The 24363-nt window shown below is 38.8% G+C and overlaps 1 protein-coding gene across 4 annotated transcripts in view; it reads right to left on the bottom strand.

The window, feature by feature from the left end:
- SASH1 (SAM and SH3 domain containing 1) overlaps positions 1–24363 on the bottom strand; it is a 590968-nt gene that overhangs the window by 22076 nt on the left and 544529 nt on the right. For all 4 annotated transcript variants that reach the window (XM_039346873.1, XM_039346876.1, XM_039346874.1 and 1 more), the window contains exons 9-12: positions 20595–20727; positions 16405–16748; positions 11004–11075; positions 5018–5164 (exon numbers count right to left, since the gene is read on the bottom strand). In XM_039346873.1, coding sequence (XP_039202807.1) covers positions 5018–5164; positions 11004–11075; positions 16405–16748; positions 20595–20727 — 696 coding nt within the window. The remainder of the gene's footprint in view (positions 1–5017; positions 5165–11003; positions 11076–16404; positions 16749–20594; positions 20728–24363) is intronic.

Raw genomic sequence — 24363 nt, 5'->3', positions numbered from 1 at the left:
TGGTTTGAAAATGTAAACAAACTGAAAATCCTTGACGTGAAAATTAATGTGCATTTTCCATCTTCATTTCTTTATTTAGATACCAAAACAGATCCAAAAGGATGTGAACAATGATTTCTGGACCAATCTGCACTTAGGAGAGTAGTTAGCTTGTGGATATGGGGGTGTATGTGCATTTTAGAAAGCACTTTCTAAAGGCGATAAAAATAACATTATAGACTATTCTAGAATATCTGCAGGAAAGAATTGAAGAATCCTGCTGATATCAAGAATTGCTGGCTATTCCACTGACATGCAATCACAAACCATCTGATGAAGCCTATTATTTGTGTACTGCAGAGTCATCAGGAAATATCTTTCCCACAAATCAAGCAACTCTTCAGAGAAAACCAAGCCACAAACGTTTAGTTAGAAAGTGACTTCTGTTTTTCCTAAGGTCTATCTTTCTTATATTTTAAATAATTTTGCTGCCATTAATTTGGCAGACCCATCCATACATTCTTACCGCAGAAGTATGGGTCATTGGAACCCTGCAGAAGTCAAGTCATTGGACTGAGCCATAAAACCAGTATGGTATTAGTATTGCTTCTTTCCCAATTCTGAAATTGTAAGGTCATCTACAAAGTCAAAGCTCTGGAGAGGAACAGGGACTTCACTATGTTCTATCTATATTATACGCTATATCCAATATATGTATGATTTTTCTCTTTTAATAGAATTTCTCCGTCCTACGGCTACCCATAATCTCTGCACACACCGCTGAAAGTTGCTTCGGCAGGCCCAACTTTCTACAGATTTGGGAGGCTTAGACAGGAAGGGATTAAAAATCCATTTTGCCAGCCAAATAACACTTTAGAAATATTATCATTTTTCTTGCCGTATAGTCTTGAGGAAAGTTTTTAAACATAACAAACATCCTCATCTCAAACTATCCATCTGAGAATTTACCATTATGAACAGTTGGGATGACAGTCCTAGAGCAGATCGTCCCTCCTGATTATAGTACTTGTTGGGTTATGTTCTTACACTTAAAAATAAAATCAACTTAATATTTTAAAGCATTCCATTTTTCAAACTGGCTTTTGACACAGAACAAGATATTCTATTTTAGTATGCGCACAAAGTAAACACATTTTTAAAATAAGTTCTGCCTTTTTAAAAGATGCACAGAATTGTTAATTCTCTCTGAAAGGCTGAGGTTCAAAAATTTAAAAAATGGCTAACAATCATTCTTAAATATGCTGTTAAGAATTGCACTTCCTTCTGATTCTTATAAAGCTGTATACAGATAATCCTCAACTTACAACAGTTCATTTAGTGACTGTTCGAAGTTACATCACTGAAAAAAGTGACTTCTGACGTTTTTCACACTTATGACCATTGCAGCATCCCATGGTCATGTGATCAAAATTCAGATGCTTGGCAACTGACTCGTACTTATGATGGCTGCAGTGTCCCAGAGTCAATGTGATCAACTTGTGTGATCTTCTGACAAGCAAAGTCAATGGGGAAGCCAGATTCACTTAACAACCATGTTAGTAACTTAACAGCTGTAGTGATTCATTTAACAACTGTGGCAAGAAAGGTCGTAAAATGAGGTAAAACTCACTTAACAACTGTCTCGCTTAGCAACAGAAATTTTGGGCTCAATGGGATTGTCATATTTGCTTTTCTTTGACTAAAATTAACAACATGGGCAGGAATGGGGATTTCTATTACAGAAAAAAAATTTCTTTGCAAATATTTCTCTCTACTGGGACAGGAGTCAGTGTCAGAATCCAACTAGGCTATAACATTTGCACTGCCACAGCCAACATGATAACAAATGACTTTGTTTTCTGCTCAAAGTCTGCTATTACAGTGATGGACTACTGTACAAGAAAGGACTTCAAGATGGATATAAGGGCTGCCTTGTTTCTGTATAGAGCCACAAACTATTTATTTATTTATTTGGTTAGTTGGTTGATTGGTTTGCAGCAACTAGCAGATCCAAATTCCCAATGAAAGGCTATTGTACTTCCATGGTGCCTTTCTGCCTTGAAATCTGTCCCATATCATTACAGATAAGAGTAAAGGACTGAATTTAGCTTGGCAATATAAAGCTACCTCAGAGAATACGAACACATTAGAGCAGGGGTCCCCAATCCCTGGGCCGTGAACTGGTACCGGGCCAGCAACTGGTCCGCACAAACAAGCAAAGCCCCATCTGTGGGATACAGGCAGCACACAAAACCATGCCCCCTCCAGTCTGCGGGAAAACCTTTCTTCACAGAACCGCTCCCTGGTGCCCCAAAAGTTGGGGACCTCTGCGTTAGAGTGCTTTGAGTATCAAAGATCAGCATTCTACTACTCCTGAATGCAAAATATAATGATCTACTATAGCAAAATATAATGATCTACTATAGATCTACTGGATTATTTGATAGGCCTCTAGAGGGCAATATTTCATCAATATTAACTGTCTTCCCAGCTGATGCCAATGACTTGTTATGTTTATACTGTAGTTAAAGTGGAAAGATTGATGAAAAAAATAACAATAAAAAGTGTTGGCTATTTTGACAGCCTCCCAAACTAAACTGACTGAAATTTGCCAAAAGCAACAAGCTTGGAAAAAACGAATTGATTTCTGGCAGGGAAAATTAAAAGAGGAGTTTTAAAGGAATCAAGGATCATCATAGATCTCGGTAATAAGGGAATTAAGTGTATTGTAAAGGAAAATTGTGGGTTTTTTTTTTATTCAGCATACTATCTGATTTAAAAAGTTGCTTACCAAAACAGAATACATCACTGTATTCTTTGACTGGCTATAGGCTACTCAGATAACCTCATAGTAAAGCAGTCATATTGCACAAATGTCAAAGCTGCAGGTTGCTTTCCATGATCAAATTTAATGGTCCTTCTATTCAGATGTTGACATATCATTCCTAACAGGGCAGAATGTTTATGTAGTTCATGGCTATCTGTTTCTTATTTTTATTCATGCATACAAATATGTATTTTTCATATGAGCTGCCTTTCTATCCTAAAAAGTTAGGGAACTATAAAAGTCTTATGGAGATTCTCAGTCCTCTAAGTCATGGTTGCTCCCAAAGATGCTTTTTCAGGAGGCAATTGGACTTCCTTGTTTTTCTTTGAAGACGTTTCTCTTTTCATCCAAGAAGCATCTTCAGTTCTGACTGGATGGTGGGGAATGGAAGGATTTATATTGCTTGCAGACAAGGAAGGAAGATATATAAATCCTTCCACCATCCAGTCAGAGCTGAAGAAGCTTCTTGGATGAGAAGAGAAACATCTTCAAAGAAAAAGCCCACTTGCCTTCTGAAAACACATCTTTAGGGAACTATAAAAGGTGCTATTCATTTTTCAATGAACTAAAATTCATGGAACAAGTATTTGTAATGGAATTAATAAGCATGATGAAACTACAGAGATTTCACAGTACAGAGTGGAATTTTCCTTAAATCAATTAAGAGCTGATGAAATCATGTAACAGATACAATGGAAGGTTTGTCTGTATGGACAAGATAGCTAGCCTAATATTTCTTGTATTATTCATTATTTATATTTTTAATCTTTTTAAACTTTTAAACAATGTTTATATTTTAATATATTTTTAATTACTATAGTTTTGTTTTAAACCGCTATTGTATTCAACATTTAAATAATGATAAAGTATGTGACTGATGAATGTTTCTGCTACTTTCATTTGTCCCTGGTCATAGGGACAAAATACATTTAATCGAGTAAGTACAAGTTATATTTCTAAGGATTTTAATAATGAAGATAATAATAAAGTTGGAAGGGACCTTGGAGGTCATCTAGTCCAACCCCCTGCTCAGGCAGGAAACCCTATACCATTTTGGACAAATGACTGTCCAGTCTCTTCTTAAAAACTTCCAGTGTTGTAGCATTCACCGCTTCTGGATGCAGGTTGTTCCACTGGTTAATTGTTCTAAGGAAGTTTCTCCTTAGTTCTAGGTTGCTTCTCTTCTTGATTAGTTTCCATCCGTTGCTTCTTGTCCTGCCTTCAGGCGCTTTGGAAAATAGTTTGACTCCCTCTTCTTTGTGGCAGCCCCCGAGATATTGGAATACTGCTATCATGTCCCCCCTCATCCTTCTCTTCATTAAACTGGACATACCCAATTCCAGCAGCCATTCCTTATGTGCTTTAGCCTCCAGTCCCCTAATCATCTTTGTTGCTCTTCTCTGTAGTCTTTCTAGAGTCTCAACATCTTTTTTACATTGTGGTGACCAAAACTGGATGCAATATTCCAAGTGTGGCCTTACCAAGGCATTGTAAAGTGGTATTAACAAGCTTTTCAATTGGAATGATTGTTGTAACAGGCCTAGTGCTATGTTTTGGATCCTGGAGCTCCCCCCACAGCCATATTTCTTGGCATTTGTTAGTTCTTTGCCCCATGTAATCCATGTTTATATCTTTTATTAGAAAAAAAAATCAATGGGAACTGACATGCTATAGAGGGAAGCACAAATTAAGATGTCCTACAGGCCCAAGGGATTTATAAAATAATGTGCTGTCCAGTGATGGGTATGGCTTCTAGTAAGTAGGTGTTTTGAAGCTGACCAGATCCTCTTGGGAACCATTTGGGGAAAATGCCCCTCCTTCCTGCCCCCTTTTTGAATGTCCAAGTATCCCGCTAGCTCCAAAAGGCTAGAGACCCTTGATTTGGATGTTGCTCGCATTTTGACAAGGTTAGAGGCCTGCTCAGGGTATATATAAACTCAGGCATTCTTTATAACATGTGAACTACCACCGCATATCAAATGAAATCGTAAATTTTACTGGCTTAACTCAATTTTACCTTCCTTTTATGATTTTTATTGAAGCTCTTTTCACAGTAACTAGTTTTGAAAGGCCTTGGAATTGGTTTAGTACATGATCCCCGTGGGGAGTTTTTCAAGTAATGCTGTTGTACCTTTTCATGAGGTCTCAAAAGAGGCTCAAGAAGTGATTTCACTGCAAACAAACAAGAACAAACAAACAAACTGGCATTACCTGCTCTGACAAGCTGCTGTTGCTGTATTTTTTAGACATTCTTTTCTTCATGGTTTCTTTTACAGATTTCACCTTCTTACCAAGGGATATGCGGGACGTCGAAGGGGACTTGATCACTTCTTTGTAGACAAAATCGCCATCCTTTCCCTGACAAAAGAAAGGGAAGTTGAAACAAAGAGCAGCTTCCCATCTTCATCCTTCTATAGCCATCCTCAGACTCACTATACCTTACAAAGATTCTTCAAATAGCAGATTCCCAAAACACTTTATTTATTTAAAAAATTATTATAGAGCCGCCCAACTCATAGATAGGTCACTCCAGGAAGCTTACAACATTTTTAAAAAACCCACCATATACTAAAAACCCATTAAAAATACCATCCACAGACATCCCCCCCACATCCTCCATGGCGGCAACAATACAATCAAATCAGCTACTTGAGTAGCTCCATTTGTGATCCCTAGGGCTAACAAAATCATTTTTTAGGGTCTTTCAGAACAGCAACAGGGTGAGGGCCAACTGGAACTCAGAGGGAATGATGTTCCATAAAGAAGGGTCTATCATCAAGAAGGCCCATCTTCATGGTCCACCAGATGTACATTCCTAATCAATCAGATTCATAACATGCTCTGCCTTCCCATTCTGGTGAGCTGGGTGAATGTAAGAGGGGAGAGTTATATATTGTTCTTCTAATCAGACTACTTTTTCCCAGGAATCTGTGTTTCCCCTTTGACAATATTTGCAATATTTTCCTTGAAATTCCTCTCGGTGGAAAAATTAATGGAAGAAAGGGCGGTTAGTTATTATACGTTGACTACCCTATGATGCTTGTCTCCCAATTCTTAAGCCATCACTTAAAATGTCATTGTGAGTTACTATCCATCATCCTGTAGTATAACAATCCTGATGGGCATTGAGCCAGAATAAACTATTACATACAAAGAGGGACAAATGTCATCACACAGCCAATATATTCAAATTAGCCACCTATATTGGTTTTAATGTTATACTCATAGACATAACATAAATAACATAATTCCTGCATGCATGCATTTTTATTGAATAACACAAGTGGCATAATCCAATCATTTCCCATTAAGCATGTCTCTGCTGACTCCAAGAGAAAAACATTAGAGATGTATCCAACTCATAAGCTCCTTGTATGAAACTCATTTACATCAGTATTGCTCAATATATATTGTTGTTCAGATAATTTTCCTTTTTTCTTGTCCTTTCTCTTTAAATATTTTGGAAGTTATGACAAGCTATTTGAAAAGCAGCGCACATCCTGTATCTATTACTTGCACATTAAGATCAATTTTCAGAATACTCTTGATTTTTGGCTGAGATGAATGCTTGTTTATAAGGTTAATTGTATTCTGCCTGCCTAAATTCTATGGACATTTAACTGATCATGGTTAACCTCAAGCACATTCATATGGCGACAGTGTTAATCTAATGCTCAAGTGCAATGTCAAAGGCTGCCAAGGGAAGCATAATATTTATTGGTCTTGGGATAAATAATCTCTCCTTCTGGATTACTTTGTGGTAACATCCCCACCAAGTAAAATTATGGATACTGAATAGGAAAAAAGAACATCTAGTTAAGATTACACAACCTTCAAGCAATAAATGAACAGGAGAATGGTCAAGAAAGCTGGGAACAACTAGGATGAAGGGCAACTAGAACCATTTTAGATTAATGAGTAAAGCAATTGCAAACTGGACCAGACTAATTCTGGTCCAACCAGACCCAGTCCCATATTGTCAGAATTCAGATGCCTTTGGGAGTTCACATGGCAAGAACTTAGAAAGGCCTATCACCCTGAAATATTTTTGGTGAATTTGCCATTCATAACCCTGGCCAGAACTATTAATAGGGATTTCCAAAAAATTAATGAGCTGTCAGAAGAAGTGTTTCAGTTTGCACTTCTGGAACCTGCTGTAGAACAGCTTAAGGAAATGGCTTTAGGTTCCATAGATCAGGGGTCTCCAACCCCTGGTCCGTGGACTAGTACTGGGCTGTGGCATGCCAACAACCGGGCCGCACAAACAAGCAAAGCCCCATCCGTGTGATGCTGGCAGCACACAAAACCATACCGCCTCCGGTCCGCAGAAAAACCTCTCTCCACAGAACCAGTCCCAGGTGCCCAAAATGTTGGGGACTTCTGCCATAGATGGATGAAGAGAGAAAGATTCCCAACTAGAGAGATGAAAGTAAAACAAGGATCGACAGAAGGCCTTCATTTTGGGCAGGGGAGCTCCAAACTCTAGCAAGAACCTGCTAACTGGTTAATATCCTGAAGTCTTCTTTCATATGCGTGTGTTCTAGAGATCCAGCTTCATGCAGCTGTGTTTCACCCCCACCATCCTGAGACTTTTCATCTGGCCAGGGATTCAGCCCAGATGTTTTCAGAGACATTTCCGTCTCTCCTCTATAGAGATCACTCTGTGGCAATTCAGGAACTCAATGGTTTGGATACACTTGGAAAGGAGAAGGATGTGTTTTAGTAACGGAATCACAGATTAATGTCAATGCTCTCTTGCCTGTCCTACTAAATCCCCAAATGCTCAGCAAAACCACAAAATTGGCTCCTGGAGCAGGAAAAACCAATCTAGATACACAAAAGCAGAAAAAAAAATGAAAGGGAAAAAAAAAACAGTCCCAAAAAAACAAGCAAAAGAACATCACAGTCATTCATGAGAAAGTCTTGCCTAATGTTAAAGGAATATTAACGTTTCAGAGTGAAATTATACATCGGCGACAATTTCTCAAAATAGGGTTCTGTGAACATATGGATGAGTTGCCATTCAGCTATTCAGCACAAAAGGCAGCGATACTTAGAGACAAGAGGATGAGATCAACTCCCCACCCCCCCTTTTTAATTCAAGACTCCCAGAGAATCCCCAAATCAAATCAGAAATGCGCTGCTTCCCACAACTTTCTTTTCTTGACCTACATTTCCCTTGTAACTTCCATCTCCCTGTCACATGGCAGTGAGAATTTATATACATTATATAAATAACATTCCTTCCTTTGTTCTTTCTTGCTCTTCCCATCTGTCTAAATCCTGTCCATTCTCCAACCCAAAGTTCATTTGAATAAGCAATTCATTGGCAGAAAATCAAAAAGAAAGGTTTTTAGACATAACTTTCTATTATGGCAGTCTACAAGAAATGCAAATAATGCTCTTGAAATGCAAGTTTCTCATATGCAGAAAAAGCAATTGCTACCAGCCTGCCTTCCATTGAGGACCTATATACTGCATGAGCAAGAAAGAGAGCTGTAAAAATATCTACAGACCTCTCACATCCTGGACACAAACGGTTTCAACTTCTTCTCTCAAGACAATGCTATAGGGCATTGCATACCAGAATGACTAGACACAAGGACAATTTTTTCCCCCATGCCATCACTCTGTTTAACAACTAATTCCTACAGCACTGTCAAAATACTTAGTAAAGCTGTATTACTATGATACTCCTCATCTTCCTATTACCTATCCTTATCTTATGACTATAACTTTGCTGCTTGCATCTTACAATTTATATGGGTTTTTTTGTACCCTAGTATGATTTATGTTGTTTGCTTAGCTAGTACTCTATGACTATCACTGTGTTGCATCTTATGATTTATGATGTTGTATGATGAATGTATTTTCATGTTGTATATGATTTATGATGAATGTATTTTCATGTTGTATATGATCATGGTTATCACTATTACTTGTATGTACACTGAGAGCTTATGCACCGGAAACAAATTCCTTGTGGATCCAACTACATTTGGCCAATAAAGAATTCTATTCTATTCTATTATTGTTGGTTGAGCATTTCTAACTTCTGCAACACAAATCAATGGCTATGAATTTTAAAAAGCTGTTTTGATTTTCATGCGTGAACTGCAATTGTTTTTCAATTGAAATAGATATACACTCAATAACATAAAACTGGTAACAGTCAGGAAAAAATTAATTTTTCCATTCCTGTTCATCATGCAAGACCAGTGATATGTGTAGTCCTTCAAGAACTAAACATGATGATCCCAGCTGCCTAGTCCCACTGCCTATATCCTAAGAAAAAGGGAGATTTGTAAGATGATTCAGGACAATAAAATAGACCCTTACATTTTAAATTGGAAGTTCTCAAAGAAAATTATTGGCCCAGTCTTATGTATTAGCATCAAACAACTTGGAAACAATTTAATTCACTGCTGAACATTTTCTCAATGTGATATCCTTCCTAAGCAGGGCAATAATGCATACAGGATGGAGTTATGCTCTTCATGTCCTCACATTTTCTTTATCTTTGCCTTTCCCAGCTTTGTTTGCAACTGGAATATGGGAATATAGAATATGGGAAGAAGAACTATATATTTGCTGAGACATATCTCTACTCTGTTCATTGAATTCAGGATTATGCTGAGAGCTGTCCAAGTGGATACAGATCCCCTTCAGGCCTCTTCAGAATGATTAGTGAGAAAGCAAGGGTAGAATAAATAGAATGTGAAAAGTAGACTACTATGCCTTAGACACTACACCTTTCCTATGCTTTTGGCTCCAGTTTAGTTTTAATCAGCTTATTTTGGAATACTTTATTCATTGGACAGAATAACTTGATGAAGAGGGAGGATGATTTTCACTCATCTGATACTCTTAGTTAAGCTAAATATCCTGATTGGCCAATAAAATCATGGCAAATATGGTTCGAATAGTTGGCTTTTACTAGCTATCTTATTCTTCTTGTAGAATAAATACTAATGCTTTCTAATTCCCTAGGAAATACCCCATTTCACCTGTCCTCATGTTAACAATTACAGTATCATAGTTTTCTGAATGGTCACAAGGTCGAATAAAAAAAAATCTTGTTTGACATATAGATTGACAAGCTTCCTCTGAACTAAATTTTTATTCTTTTGAAATTTCAAAGACTGAGCCATCTCCTAATGTTTTCTAGTAGTACAGTCCTTGTCACTCTCATAATTTTATGACATTCTGCTACACATCTTCCTTTTGAATAGAAAAAAATTAAAAAACATAATTTAAAACATCCATATCCAACTTTTTGTTAAATTTGAAAAGTTTATGATCTTATGGAGTTTCATTACTAATTGTCTAGGATTGCATGTGGCCAAAGTACAAAATGATGTTCAGAATTACACAGAGCATTGTCTGGTATTAGTGTTTGATTAATAAGCATGTCATGACACTTTTGGACATTCATTTTAGTGCTAATAATTTTCTCTGGTATCAATAAATTATTTATGTAGTCAAACAGCATCATACACCACAATTATTATGGCATGATGTGGTTATACCTACAAAGATCAAAATAGTGCAAACCATGGTATTTCCTGTGAGACCTTCAAAACATATAATAGAAAGAGTATTTTCACTTTTGAACTTTGAATTGGAGGAAACTCCTGAAAATACCAAGGACAACCAATAAAACAAACAAATGGGATCATCAAATAAATCAACCCAGAGTTCTCACTTAAGGCATAAATGAACAGGTTCAAATCATCCTACTTCAGGCATATTAAAAAAAACACTATCATTCTGGAAAAGAGTCTAATGCCAGGAGAGGTGGAAGGAAAAAGAGATGATGACCAGAAGCAAGGTAGATGAATTCATTTAGAATGGTGATGGGGGTATCACTGGAAGACCTGAATGAACCAGGTTAGCGACAGATTGTCATGGAGAAAATCTATCTATATGGTAACTATGAGTCGATACCAACTTGATGGCAAATCAATCAATCAATCATAAAGATATTTGTCATTAGAAAATGACATCTTTTGAAATGCAATATAAAAGTATGAAGAAGCAGCTCAGTCTATTATAATTGAAAATGGATATTATCCTCCTGGATCTTCTAGCTACTTTTATACCAATTCCAAATTTATAGCATTTTAATTTTTAAACACATTACAAACACCACTGTTGGGCTGTATGAATGTATCTTATGACTGAATGTCATACTCACAATTTGATCTGAACTGTTTCCAATGTGCAGTGAGCGATTTGCCAAATCAAAGCCACCAAAGCTGCAGGTTCTCTGTGAAATAAGGCAAATTCGTAATATTTTACCACAAAATCCGCATAGTGTCAATTGTTTTCTTGGGCAGAGAAGACACTAGAGAAATGTCTCACTTGTACAAATAACAGCAGCAAGCATGAAAAAATGTTTTGGATTATGTTCATGCATCATGTCCCCTTCCTGGTCTTTTACTAATTATTTTATTGCTTCAGGATCTTCAATAAAGGAGTATTAAAAGGATTTCCTAAGTGAGGAATAGTTTTACATAGCCCAAGTTTTGGGAGTCATTTAGGTACAGAATATTAACAACAACAAAATGTTCCGCTTTAATGGTACTAGAAACAGACAATTGAAATTTTAAGCATCTGATTCAATGGTTGATCACTCAATAATGACTTCTTCCATCTCTGAACAAATGACAATTTCCATTTTCAGAGACTCCATATCTGTAACCAAGGCCTGTATGGAACAAAGCAGTTTTCATACAACTACAAGATGGAATACAGTAGGTGATATGTGCAGAGGCATAATCTTGCGGAAGTAATTAGAGAAATGAGTTGTTCTCAGAGAAACATCTCAAGCAAGAAACACTGACAACTGAATAGAATAATTTTGCTTGCCTAAACAGGTCAGTGTAATGACACTAATTTTCTTTTCAAAGCTGAAAAACACAGTCAAATGAAAGCATATTTACTTGGTGCTTAATAATGATCCTCGTATGTAAAGTGTTCATTATTGAAAAGACACCAGACCTTTGGAGCTCAGTAGAACTGCCCTGTTCCCCTTCAGTTTCCCATACAGATGTTTGCCTTTTCCAGAAATAAATTGGGTCTCTATTTCTGTGTCTTGATCTATGCATTTTATACCTTGTCCTTCAACCTTAATCCTTCTGCTTTTCTTCATCTTATAGAAAAACAACAAGAACAACAACTCATCGGGACATGATTATCCTCCATCATATACTTTGTAAATAATAAATGCTGTAAATAAATGAGATATCTGTAATATATGTAATATCTCATTATTATGTCTGTTACCAATTAATACATCACTAAAAGCCAATTTTAAGCTCTGCCAAACAACTTATATAAAGTATGTTTTTATCCTTATCAAACAAGCCTTTGCTGGTGAACATGTAATTGTATTTCTTCCCTGAAAATATCCATTTAACAAGATAGTCAACAACAAAGGAATGCTATAACAGTTTTAAAAAGTTAACTCAGAAAGCTCACATCATCTTTTAATATCAAACAAGGATTACATTTGGGGGATCTTCATGTATTTTTGTATGAACACGTATGTAGGCAGTGAGCATGTATGACAGAATTCACAGTTGGCATGGATGGTGTATGGTATCATATAAACACACAAAAAAACTTCTCACAGTTAAAAGCTTTTTAGCAATATGCTATATTTTAAGAAGCTGTATTGTTATGCTTGGTATTGGACATACAGCTCATTACTTTCATTTATTTCACAAAAACATGCTAAATAAAATGTTGATGAAAGACTGTAGACTCTTAAATGAAATGATCATGCACATACTTTAAAAGTTCTAGGCATGCCTTGGGCCACTAAAATAAATTTAAATGCCCATAACATATATAACAGCAACACATGTAATCAGTCCTATTGACAAGGGGTGCCATAGCTCCTGAGGTTGCAGTAAACATGAATTATGATCTTAGAGAAAAACAGTGTAGAATAGTGCCTAAGATTCACAAGCAGGGTATAAAGTATCTGATCTTTGTAAAAGAGGGCTTAATCCAAGTTTTTATATGAAAAAAGGAAGAGATATAGCTTTTTCTCCAAGAATGCAATCCAAGCACATCCTAGTTATTATATTATATCCATTTATTAGACCAATTTATATAACTACCCCTCTCACAAGCAAGCAATTCTGGGCAAGGTACAACAGAGCTAAAAGGTGTTAATAAATACATTAAAAATATGAAAACCCAAACTAAAACAAAGAATAATAGATGTTAACAGTAACAGAGCACCTTGCTACTGTAGTTCACACATTCCTGGGGACCCCAGTTCTGCTGGTATAACCAGATCTTGAGGGATTTCCAGAAACTCAACTAACAAGGATAGATGGTGGGAGTGGGGGGTGGGGGGAAGAGATTCCACAATCTGGATGCCACAGCAGAAAAGGCCTGGCACCTACAGCTTATCTAGTATTTCCCAGGCTATAGCAGGGGTGTTCAACTGTGACAACTTTAAGATCTGTAGACTTCAACTCCCAGAATTTCCCACCTGGGCTATAAACTGTAGGTATGTAGAGTCCCTAGGTCACATCATATAAGAATGTTCAATTCCTGCTACCAATATTGGCAATACACAGTAAGTAATAGTAACAGGCTTATAATCAAATAATTTGCAGGACAAAATGTTAAGGTTTTTTTTAGAGAGTATGTTATTGCTTCTTATATAAGCACATACTGTGCACAAAAGTGTATTTCACCATCTGAAATATTCTCTACATACCATCTTCATCAAATAAATTATTTTAATAAAATATGTTACACTGTAGGGCAGAAACAATTAACATATAAAGTATTGGAGAAAAAGAATAAATTCTCCTAGAAAAAAAAAATTATAGCTTTACAATGGCTATTAGTCAACTGCAGCCATAGTTTACAAATTTGCAAAAATGAGATTTTGTCAGTCAGAATCAATTTTCTTTCCTTAAGTTTCTTGGAATGCTAGTCATGATTGCCTCAACCCGAGACCTTGGTTCAAAAATACAATCCAGTTATGAACTCCCCAGATGGCTTTAGATCCCTGGCTCTTATCCTTACTTTCCTATCTCTGAGCTGGGAAATAAATGTTTCACTTTACAGAGCAATTATGGCCTGCAATCCTAAGCATATTTCCCAGAGCAAAGGATCTATACCAGTGGTTTTCAACCTGTGGGTCGGGACCCCATTTGGGGTCAAACGACCATTTCACGGGGGTCGCCAAACAACGCAGTCCGCCATTTTCTTTCCCCCTTTTCCTTAGCTGTGCTATTCCCTTTTATTCTATTGGCTTTTGAAAGCCAATAGAATAGACTCTCTTGAATAGAGTCTAATTCTATTGGCTTTCAAAAGCCAATAGGAATTGTCCAGGCTGTCTCTTCCCTGCTCAGCCTACCCAAAGTCCCATTCTGCAAACGGTGCTGCACCAGTTGAGTAGTCCTCGACTTACAACCGGTTGAATAGTCCTCGACTTACGACCGGTTGGGGGTTGCGACATTAAAAAGGTTGAGAACCACTGATCTATACAGATCTTTGCCTGGTGAAAATTAAGAATGACAATCTTTTTTTTTTTTTAATAATCACTGAGAACCATATTTCTGGAAGAAAATTATCAATAGCTACACAATGTGATGATGGATGGATCCTCAGTCAAAAAAATGGGTAGGATCCCCCTTTTCTCCCTCTATCTCTTTCTTCTTTATGTGTATCTTTTTCTTTTATCTATTGATTTTCTCTTCAGTTCACTGCTTTCCTTTCTCTTTTTTACACACATACAAATACCGTACTTCTCCCTTCTACCACACCTAATCAGCATACAGAGATAAAGAATAAGCTGAGATTCCAATACGAGTCTCTCCACTTCTTCCACCCTGGCATGAATCCCAATGTTTAAAGGAGTTAATGATGCAGAGTACACAGAAATATGATTTTTCTCCACATCACCCACTCATCACCACTACTAGCTTGGCAGCTGGGAAAACCACAGTTATGCCGAGATCGCAATGCATGGGAATTGCTTTCCCTGGGTATTGTCATCTGCAGCATAATGAGCTGGTTGGTGGGCTTGCAGCCTTGTGACTGTGCCAAGAAAAATAATGGAAATGACCCCTCCCACCTTTTCTTCTCCAGTGGAATCAACTTGCTGCAAATCTTTCTAAAGGGCTTGAGAATTTGTTAAGAAGCAATGACACTGGCAGAAGCTTCAGATGGGCTGCTCTCATCAGAGGGGCTCTGAAGAAATATGGGAGCCAGTACAGAAAAAACAAACATATCAAGTACGTGTGGGATATTTGGAAAGATACAAAAAATGCCCCCCCAAAGGGGGGGGGGAATGAAGATCCTGCTCTAGTTTCATCCATGCAGTATTTCTATTCCTTTTTAGGAAAGATTCACAGCACCTTTTCATCAGTCACATGGAGCCAATTTAAGAGAGGGTGGGTTTTTTTTGTCAATCTAGTAGGATAGAAATGTGAATTGTAACATACACCTAAAATTCTGTATCTGTAAATCTGAAGCATACCTTTCTCCACATGATGGGCCAGACAGCATCATATGAACCACCCCACATTTCCTGAGTTCAGAATCTATCATCTGCATGCAAGGGCATTAATTAGAATTATATGTATTTTGTTTTAGATTTATCCTGCCTTTATTATTTTTATAAATAACTCAAGGTGATAAACCCGAGTTTCCACTTCCTCCTCCTATTTTCCCCAGAACAACAATCCTATGAGCTGAGTTGGGCTGAAAGAGAGTGACTGGCCCAAGGTCACCCAGCTGGTTTTCATGGCTAAGATGGGACTAGAACTCACAGACTCCCACTTCCTAGCCTGGTGCCTTAACATTGCACAAACAGGTTCTCTCTATGTATTTAGTTATATATTTATTTATTTCTTCTTACTATTGTTGATTCAAGCAAATATGGAACATAGAAACAATAGTGTGTCTCAATATTTATTAGACTATCTCATTGGCCAGTAATTAGGAGAGGACTGAGGGAAGAGAAAAGAAAGGCAATGAAATGTTAAGCCTTTCAAACATGGAAAAAAACCAAGCAATGCTGACTGCAACCTCATGGGAGCTTGTGGCCACCTTTGGTGAAAACTCACAGACTTTTGGTGGATTCTCAAAAGAACCCTTTTTGTACAGCGATCGACTGTAGCAGCCCACTTCCTCTTTGCTGCCGCCTCTTCCTCCAGTAGGCACCGCCTCAATTCCTGTTCTTCACTTTTGCTCAAGGTTCTGTCAGTCATGGGCCGCACCAGATGCGATAGGTTGAGGTGACTGTACAGGCTTCTTTCCACCACATATGTGATATTGAACTCGCTGACTGAATTGCACCCTCGAAGCCTTCTGTTGGAGAAGCCACAGCTTCCACCTCTTCCTAGCCTCTTGGGTTTGTGATGAAGCAGCTGCAGATCGCAGATGGAAGGCGATACACCTTTCCTAGCAGGACGCTGACAGAGGAAAGCTCTAGAACATGAATAATTAGGATCTGCCTTTTTTAGCCGGATCTGCTTCCTGATATTCTGGATTTCCTCCAAAGATACCAGGACATGATGCTTGCACCTGCTGTCATAAAAGCAAATGCTTTCTTTACTTACCCCATGACTGAGAGAGCCAAGGTTCTTCATTTCTCCATCTGTTAAAGAACGGCAAACTTTGGGTATTTTATCCTCTTCTGGATAAGAAAAGAATGTCCCAAGCTTTTTGGGGGGTTTTATAAGGCCACGACTATCAGATTTACTGAAGGTCTTAAGCAGTTTCCTGTTTGTACCCCAAGTGTCCAGGCTGCTAGATGAAGGAGATAAGATCAGTGAATCACTTTCATTATCTGGCTGTTTTTCAGAGGAATTATCCAAAATGAGTTGCTTCTTGTGAATTCCAGAGTAAAGTGCCGATCTACCATCTGGTCCTGCGGGAGCATCAAAGGAGTGTTCATCCACACCTGAAAGGGAATATGCCATTATATTAGTTCTCACTAGCTAATGGAGAGGGAGGGAGGGAGGGAGGGAGGGAGGGAGGGAGGGAGGGAGAAGTATATCATCAGTCATTTTTTCCCCCAGTGCCATTGTAACTTTGAACGTTGACTAAATGAACTGTTGTAAGTCAAAGACTTCTTGTAGTTGAACAACAGAAGAATCTGGGCACCATCAAGAAATAAGACAGATGCAATAGAAGCAATACTGGCATACTGATGTATATCTCAACATTAGATGATTTTTGGAGAAAGGCAACTCTCTGCAGAAAATAAATTAACCTAACTTAAATAAATAAATTTCAATCCTAATAATACCCCTCAAAAATATATATAATCCAATAGTGAAAAGCTGAAAGGAATAGAATTTGCCGTGCAAGGATAAATTCAACTATTTATATGTAGTTAATAAAGTAAAATGAGAAATAGATAGGAAGTTCAAAGGAAAACCGGTGTGATGATGGGAGTACAGATACTGAAGACTGAATTTATGAATGAAAGGGGAATGCAGTGAATGATCTGTCAGTTTTCATATATTTAAAGGAATGTCAGAAGGAGCAGCAGCTCTGGATATAGCCTGTTTTGTTTCTAGCACACACAATTGTAAACTATGCCAAAGAAGTGAATTTAAAAATAGAAATAGGTAGTTTGGGCTTAAAATATTGTCATCAATTGTAAATTTATTGCCTAAGATGTTTGTATGCACTAATCTGGCAAACCATGGACAGAACTTCTGTCTGAGGGAGGTTTCATACTGAGTGTTCCATTTTAAGCAAGAAAGGGCAAAACTAGGAAAGTAAACTTGTTGCGTGTCTATGATTACATGGAGAAGTTAAGGAAAATGATAGGTGTCATAACCCACTCTCTCTATCTACATATAGTCATGCTGAATATAGTGAAAGTCATGTATGAATAGAAATACTCATTTTGGAAAGCTATATTTTTTTTTAAAAAATCCTTTCCTTCTCCTCCTGCTTATTAGTAGAAGGGGAAAATCCATACTATATTATGACATATTTATCTACTTTGAGAGTAGAACAAGATACAGCAAGGAAAGAATTCAACAAAATACACTGAATATTTAACTTTTAATTTGAATGTTCCAAATGTTTTGATTGAACTCAAAACTTGTAATGTTTTGTGTACTAATTTGATTCTCCTCTCAAGTAAAATCCTGGAAAGTCTGCACTGTGTTTTATCAACTCTAAAAAGGCTAATGTTGTGCTTACAAAGGTCATAGCAAGAAATGTCTACATATTTATAGAAATTCAAGAGCTAGGACTCATTGTATGAGAAAAAAAAAGAAACACAAACATTCTTCAAATGTTGGCTGGGAGAGCAGATAACCGAAAGATTAAAATACACTACAAATTAATAACCACATATTCACATTACAGCGCAGACTAAAAGCTCTGCAGAAAATAAATTAACCTAACTTAAAATAATTAAGTTTCAATCCTAAGAATACAAAACAAAACCCAATCATGAAAAGCTGGAAGGAATAGAATTTACCGTGGAAATAAAGACAGTTCTTTACCTCTTTGCATAATGGCATCAGAGATGTGTCTATGAGGAAGGCCAGAATCTAGCTACAGTGATGACATTGGAAGTTTGGGGGGCAGAGAAAATGGCAGATGTTATGTATTAGTAATTTGGTTCCAAACACACTCCGGCTTGTGCTTGAAGACAAACTGGTAACTGGTGGAGTTGAACATAGATGATATATGGTCCCTACAACTAGCTCCAATCAAAACTTCAGATTTTGAAGCTGATGAAGGCTGAAATGCCCCCCTTTATGACTTGTAATGCAGTCATCAAAATAATAAGCTATTAAGATGATGTATTACCACAGCAAATGACCAAAAGTACATTGGTCTCAGCTACAAAAAATGCTTTGAGTTAGAGGTCAAATCCAACCCTTACTACATATGTGTCTACATATGTCAGGATAAATTCCTATTCTCTGTTGATCTTTCTTCCCAGGCTAAGTATGGATAAGCCTGCATAACCTTATTATTTTAAAATTATATATATTTTAAAAAATATAAGGGTCTGATAAAAGTTCATAGGAAACCAGTAAAGGCAATCCTCGAGTTACAACGGTTCATTTAGTGATTGTTCAAAGTTACAAAGTTACTGAAAAAAGTGACTTATGACCGTTTTTTACGCTTACAACCATTGCACCATCCCCGTGGTCACATGATCAAAATTCAGACGGCAACTGACTCATATTTATGACAGTTGCAATGTCGAGAGTGCATGTGATCATCTTTTGCGACCTTCTGACAAGCAAAGCTAATGGGGAAACCACTTTCCCTTAACAACCGTGTTGCTAATTTACCAACTGCAGTGATTCACTTAACAACTGTGGCAAGAAAAGTTGTAAAATGGGGCAAAACTCACTTAACAAATGTCTCATTTAGCAGAAATTTTGTTCCCAATTGTATGGTCACACCTGTATAGTAACTGAGTATGGAACAAGCTTTCCTTGCCTTTGATTTCAAGAGCTTGGAAAAGGTTCCTTAGGTATTTTTATTGCCACAGAAAAAAATCACATCTCTATCAGGCCTCTCCTTCCCCAAATTTAAATAAACACACACACACACACACACACCTTAATTAGTTATTGCTGTGGAATAATATTTAATGTCCAATTGTCATTTTATTTTTAAATCAAATCCAAATAAATGCTATAAAAATGAAACTCATTGTATTTTACTTTAAAAGGTTAAAATCTCTCTCTGCCATGGAATCAATTGTGGCATTCTCTGACTTCTACTGAAGTGATGCATCTCTATTTTCTGACAGACTCATCAGAAAGTCTGCTGAAGGAACCCTTTGCCAGACTTGAAGGGTGTGGTTTTGGTCAGCATCCCATGACAAACTTACTGGCTTTCTAACCCTTGGGATAAGCCCCACTCATATTTTCTTTTACAGTTTTTCACCCCTCTGAACAACACAGCTCATTTACAAGTCGTATTTCTTGGCTTGGGCGGCGGGAGGAAAGCAAGAATGAAGCAAAGTGACAGAGGCTTTAGAAAATTTACTTTTTTTAAAAAAAAAAAACCAGAAAGGCAATGTATCTTCTGCTCCTACCAGTACTCTGCTCTCCAGAATCTCTTAGTCTGGTACTATTACATTTCATTAATGAAAACCTCTTGAAACATTAGTCACTTCCAGGAAAAGTGTATACTCACCTTGGAAATTCTCCTATTATATTGCCAAATGCAGAACTAAGAATGCTAATGAATTTGGTAGTCAAGGTTATGGATCAGGGAGACTGTCCCATTTCTGTCCAGTTTCAGGAGGAATTCTGCTTGGCTGATAAGAGTTTTCTGCTCCAGGTGCACTCCCCAAAAAGTCACTTTGGGATTGCAGACTTTTGTAGGATGGGAGGGGGGAAGGTGGTGAAAGTTTGTCTGGTATAGTCCATCCACCCACCAATAATAACCTCTCTATAGCCTTTACACTTGAGACTGTCCCCAATAAATTATGTTGCAATAAAAGAAGAAAGACAACCCAGTCACACAAAAAGCCACGGTAAATAACTGTACCTGAAAAACAGAGTATACACAATAGAGTAGAGCCATAAAATGACACTGCTAATGCAAAGAGCTATTCTCATCCTGCTGATTAACTTGAGCACAACGCATGAGAAAATCAATTCAGAGGGTGACCAACTGTTTATTCTTTTCCTACGGCAAGTTTCTCATATGCTTTTCCAAAGGGGAGGCACCCCCCACCCTCTCCTTTTTTTCACAGCACCATTCTGACCACTACCCAGCACATCTTCTCGTTAAAGCTGTTAATTCTTACCTTCAGTGCTGGGCTTTTTAATTTCTTCCACTCGAATCAATTTCTTTCTCACTCTGCGAGTTGAGTTGACCAACTTATGCAGTCTCTTAAACTTCACTGATTCTTCTGATTCATCATCTGATTGCTCTCTTGACTGGCAGGGAAGCAAAAGGAAATGTTAGTAGACAGCTAAAGGCAAGGAAGAGTCCCTTTTTCCAGAGTCCTAAAACAAGGCAAGCCCTGAAACTTTGAAACAGTTCATCTCTCATCCTGAATATTCACAATCTCTCTCTCTCTCTCTCTCTCTCTCTCTCTCTCTCTCTCACACACACACACACACACACACCAGTATTTTAAAAAGAATGGAACATACCATTTTCACTTCTAAATTAGCACGAAGTAAGGTCTCAGGCACCAAAACGCGTTCCAGCCCTCATCCTCCTCTCTGCCTCTGTACATTGTGTAATAATAGCAGACTCCACGTTGCCTTCCTACACAGCCCAGGCAGGACACTTTCCTAGCACTCTCTGAGCCCTGTTAGTTAAGCTCCTGTGGTTTGGGTCTTCCTGGCCTGGCGAAACTTCACTTTGAAAAACCTGGTTACAAACTGCTTTTCTGCACTGAACTAAAACATTCTCATTGACTCCTTTTTTCCAGCCTTAACAAGGAAAATCAAAAACAGCAACAGCAGCAAAAATGAGGAGGTGGGGAGGGAGAGAGAGAGGGAGGGAAAGAGGGAAAGGGAGGGAAAGGAAGAGGACAGCTCATCTTCTCCACTCCGATGTATTTTATTAATTATAAAATAGAATTTTTTCCCTCTTATCCCCATCCCAGGCTTCCCATTCTAAAGACTCTCAAAACTGGCTGTTAATACAGACCAAGCATTCCTCAGGAATTGACCAAAGGAAAACTCTGACCTTTGCAGGCACTTAGTTTAGCCCATACTCCCCAGCTTCCCATTTGGTCTCACATCTGATGCTGCCTGCTCCGTTCCAGCTGTTTTCCCTCAAGTATCCAGCATTACAGAGACATAAAGAATCCTCCCTCTCCAGCAGCAGTGACACCACAGGCTGAAACAATCCATTCCTTGTGAACCAAATCAGAGCTCTCATTTTCAAACCAGGCCCAGTGCTCAATATGCTACTTCCTCTGTTTGGCCCCATTTAGAATTTCTGTGCGCAAAAGTAGAAAGGGGGAGACCAAAAGAAAGAAAGAAAAAAAGAAGAAGAAGAGGGAGACTTAATTCTTGGCTTTTACAGTACAGAACTGCCACTGTACAGGCTTGCATTCCAAGGAGCGGAGAAGATTCCAGCTGGAACTCTCCAAAGACTTTATTTCAGCCTTTGCTTTCACATACAGCTCTGACCAATTCATCCCAATTCCAGCCTCCCAGCTCAGAACCCCAAAAGCAACTTCCTGTGGGTGAGCTTTGGGTCATTTAAGTTGCCAGGTTGAAATTGGGCCTTATTGTCTGGCTCTGTTTTGAGTCGGACAAAATAGGCTTTATTTAACAGCAATGTATATAATGTCCATATGTATCCAGCTGGGGAAATGAGGGCTCATCGGTTAAAGACGCTGAGCTTGTCAGTTGGAAAGCTGATAGCCTAGCTTTCAGATCTGAGCACCACACGATGGGGTGAGCTCCCGTTACTCATCCCAGCTCTTGCCAACCAAGCACTTCGAAAGCATGCAAATGCAAGTAGATAAATAGGCACCACTTTGGTGGGCAGGTAACCATGTTCCATGCACTTCGACATACTGGTCAGATAACCACGGAATTGTCTTCAGATAACGCTGGCTCCTTTGGCTAAGAAATGGGGCACTACCTCCTAGAGCAGTGATGGCGAACCTTTTAGAGACCAAGTGCCCAAACTGCAACCCAAAACCCACTTATTTATCACCGGGTGCTAGGTGGGTGTGGCCCACTGGGTGGGCGTGGCTGTGGTGGTCATGGTAGGCTGGGTGGGTGTGGCCAAGGTGGGCATGGTCACTTTAATGTTGCTTGTAGGGACGCCTGTGGGGGCTGGGCAGGGCTGGGGAGATCCAGGGGATCTCTGGCAGGTGGGGCAGTGGGCAGGAGGCTTGTCTTGCAGGTTGAGATGAGGCAGGGCAGGGGTGCCATTGTCGCAGGGCAAGGTGAGGCAGGGGCTAGGGCAGCTGCTACCTGACACCATCGGCCCCCGCACACAGAGGCCAGCGAGTACATGAGGGCCGACAGTGTCCATCAGCAGCCACAGCCTGCCGGCCCCTCGACCGGCGCATTCTGGGGCTCTGCAGCCTGGCACCAGCAGTTCAGAGAAGCCGCCTCTGAGCTGGACAGCTGGCTGACAGCTGAGGAGGCGATGCAGTGGGTTGTGCCTAGGAAAAGGAGAGCATGAGAGGCCAGGAAGGATGGGATGGGGGGGAGGGAAACCAGCTGTGCTGGGATCCATCCGGCCACGTGGGACCTCGGCGAGTTAGCAGACGGCTGGTTGAAGAGGGACGGTTGCCATCTCAGGGGCATAACGCATGTGCTCACAGAGAAGGCTCTGAGTGCCACCTCTGACACGTGTGCCATAGGTTCGCCATCACTGTCCTAAAGTCACACATGACTGGATAGGGGAATCGTTTACTTTTACCTAAAATTGCCACCTACTTCCCCTTCTGAGGGTGCACAGGACTTGGTCCACCATTCTTTCATAATCTTGTTGGCTCACCTTAGCCATCGTCATTTTTGAACTGTGATGCTCCAGAACTAGACACAGAATTCCTACTGGGGTCCAACTAGGGCAGAGTAGGATCAAACGATTACTCCTTGCAATCTGGATGTCACTGTTTCACTCTACTAGGCTTGGGGTCATCATTCAAACAATTTAGCTTTATGTGCAAATAGAAATGCAGCCATATTGTCCTGCTTGGATTCTAAAATAAAACAGGACATTTTAAAACTCCTTACAGATACACTCTTTCTCTTTGCACTTGGATATGTGTTCGGATATGTTCAGAAAAAAATGCTCTTCGAGATGCTTTTGCATTGAATACACATGCATTACAGGAAAAGTATGAACTGGCCCCTATGTTAAGTAATTTCCTCCCCAAATGGTATTTGCATATTAATACCAAAAGGGAGCATTTTGCAGCACGTGGCACTTTGGCTATCCCACTCAGAGATCAGAATGCTTCCAATTCAACAACTTTGAGTCATTTGCATCTACAGGCACGCAGATTTCTGCCTGAAAATGTTTCAACATAGTCAGTAACTCTGTGCCAAAAAAGAGGGCCCCACAATGTGTATAACCCTTTATATGGAAAGCAGTAATTCTACAAAGCGACTTCTTTGCATATTTCAAAGAAGAAAACACATGGAATTGCAATACTGTAAACAGGAACAGCTTGGTTTTCAACCACACTGTAAGCCCCCACCCCTTTCATTCAAAAGCCCCTAATGGCTCAAGTCTTAATTATTTTGGCTAATGTCGGATGCAGAAATTCTGTAGTGAATGCTTAAGTGTTTCATTTCTAGTTTCCATAGCAACATTACATCAGATTGCAGACAGCTGGCTCCACAGTTTTAAACCATAACAAATTGACCAAGCTAGTTCAGAAAATTATCCTGCCTTTAAAGAGATAGCATGCTATTCAGCCGCCAGCAAAATATTGCAAGGCCAACAGGGTTTTCTTTTGGCAAATATAGGAAGGCGGATTCTTTTTCCCAGCTTCTTTTGGAACAAGTGCATCTCAGACACACCAGCGATGTTCTAATGCCAGCCAAAAAGGGGTCAATATATTCCATAATTGCATGAAAAAGCAC

Source organism: Crotalus tigris, unplaced genomic scaffold (assembly GCF_016545835.1).
Source record: "Crotalus tigris isolate CLP2741 ecotype Arizona unplaced genomic scaffold, ASM1654583v1 scf7180000018030.5226217, whole genome shotgun sequence".
Taxonomy (NCBI): domain Eukaryota; kingdom Metazoa; phylum Chordata; class Lepidosauria; order Squamata; family Viperidae; genus Crotalus; species Crotalus tigris.
The sequence above is the reverse complement of the archived record's forward strand: the minus strand, read 5'-3'. Positions and strand labels throughout refer to the sequence as shown.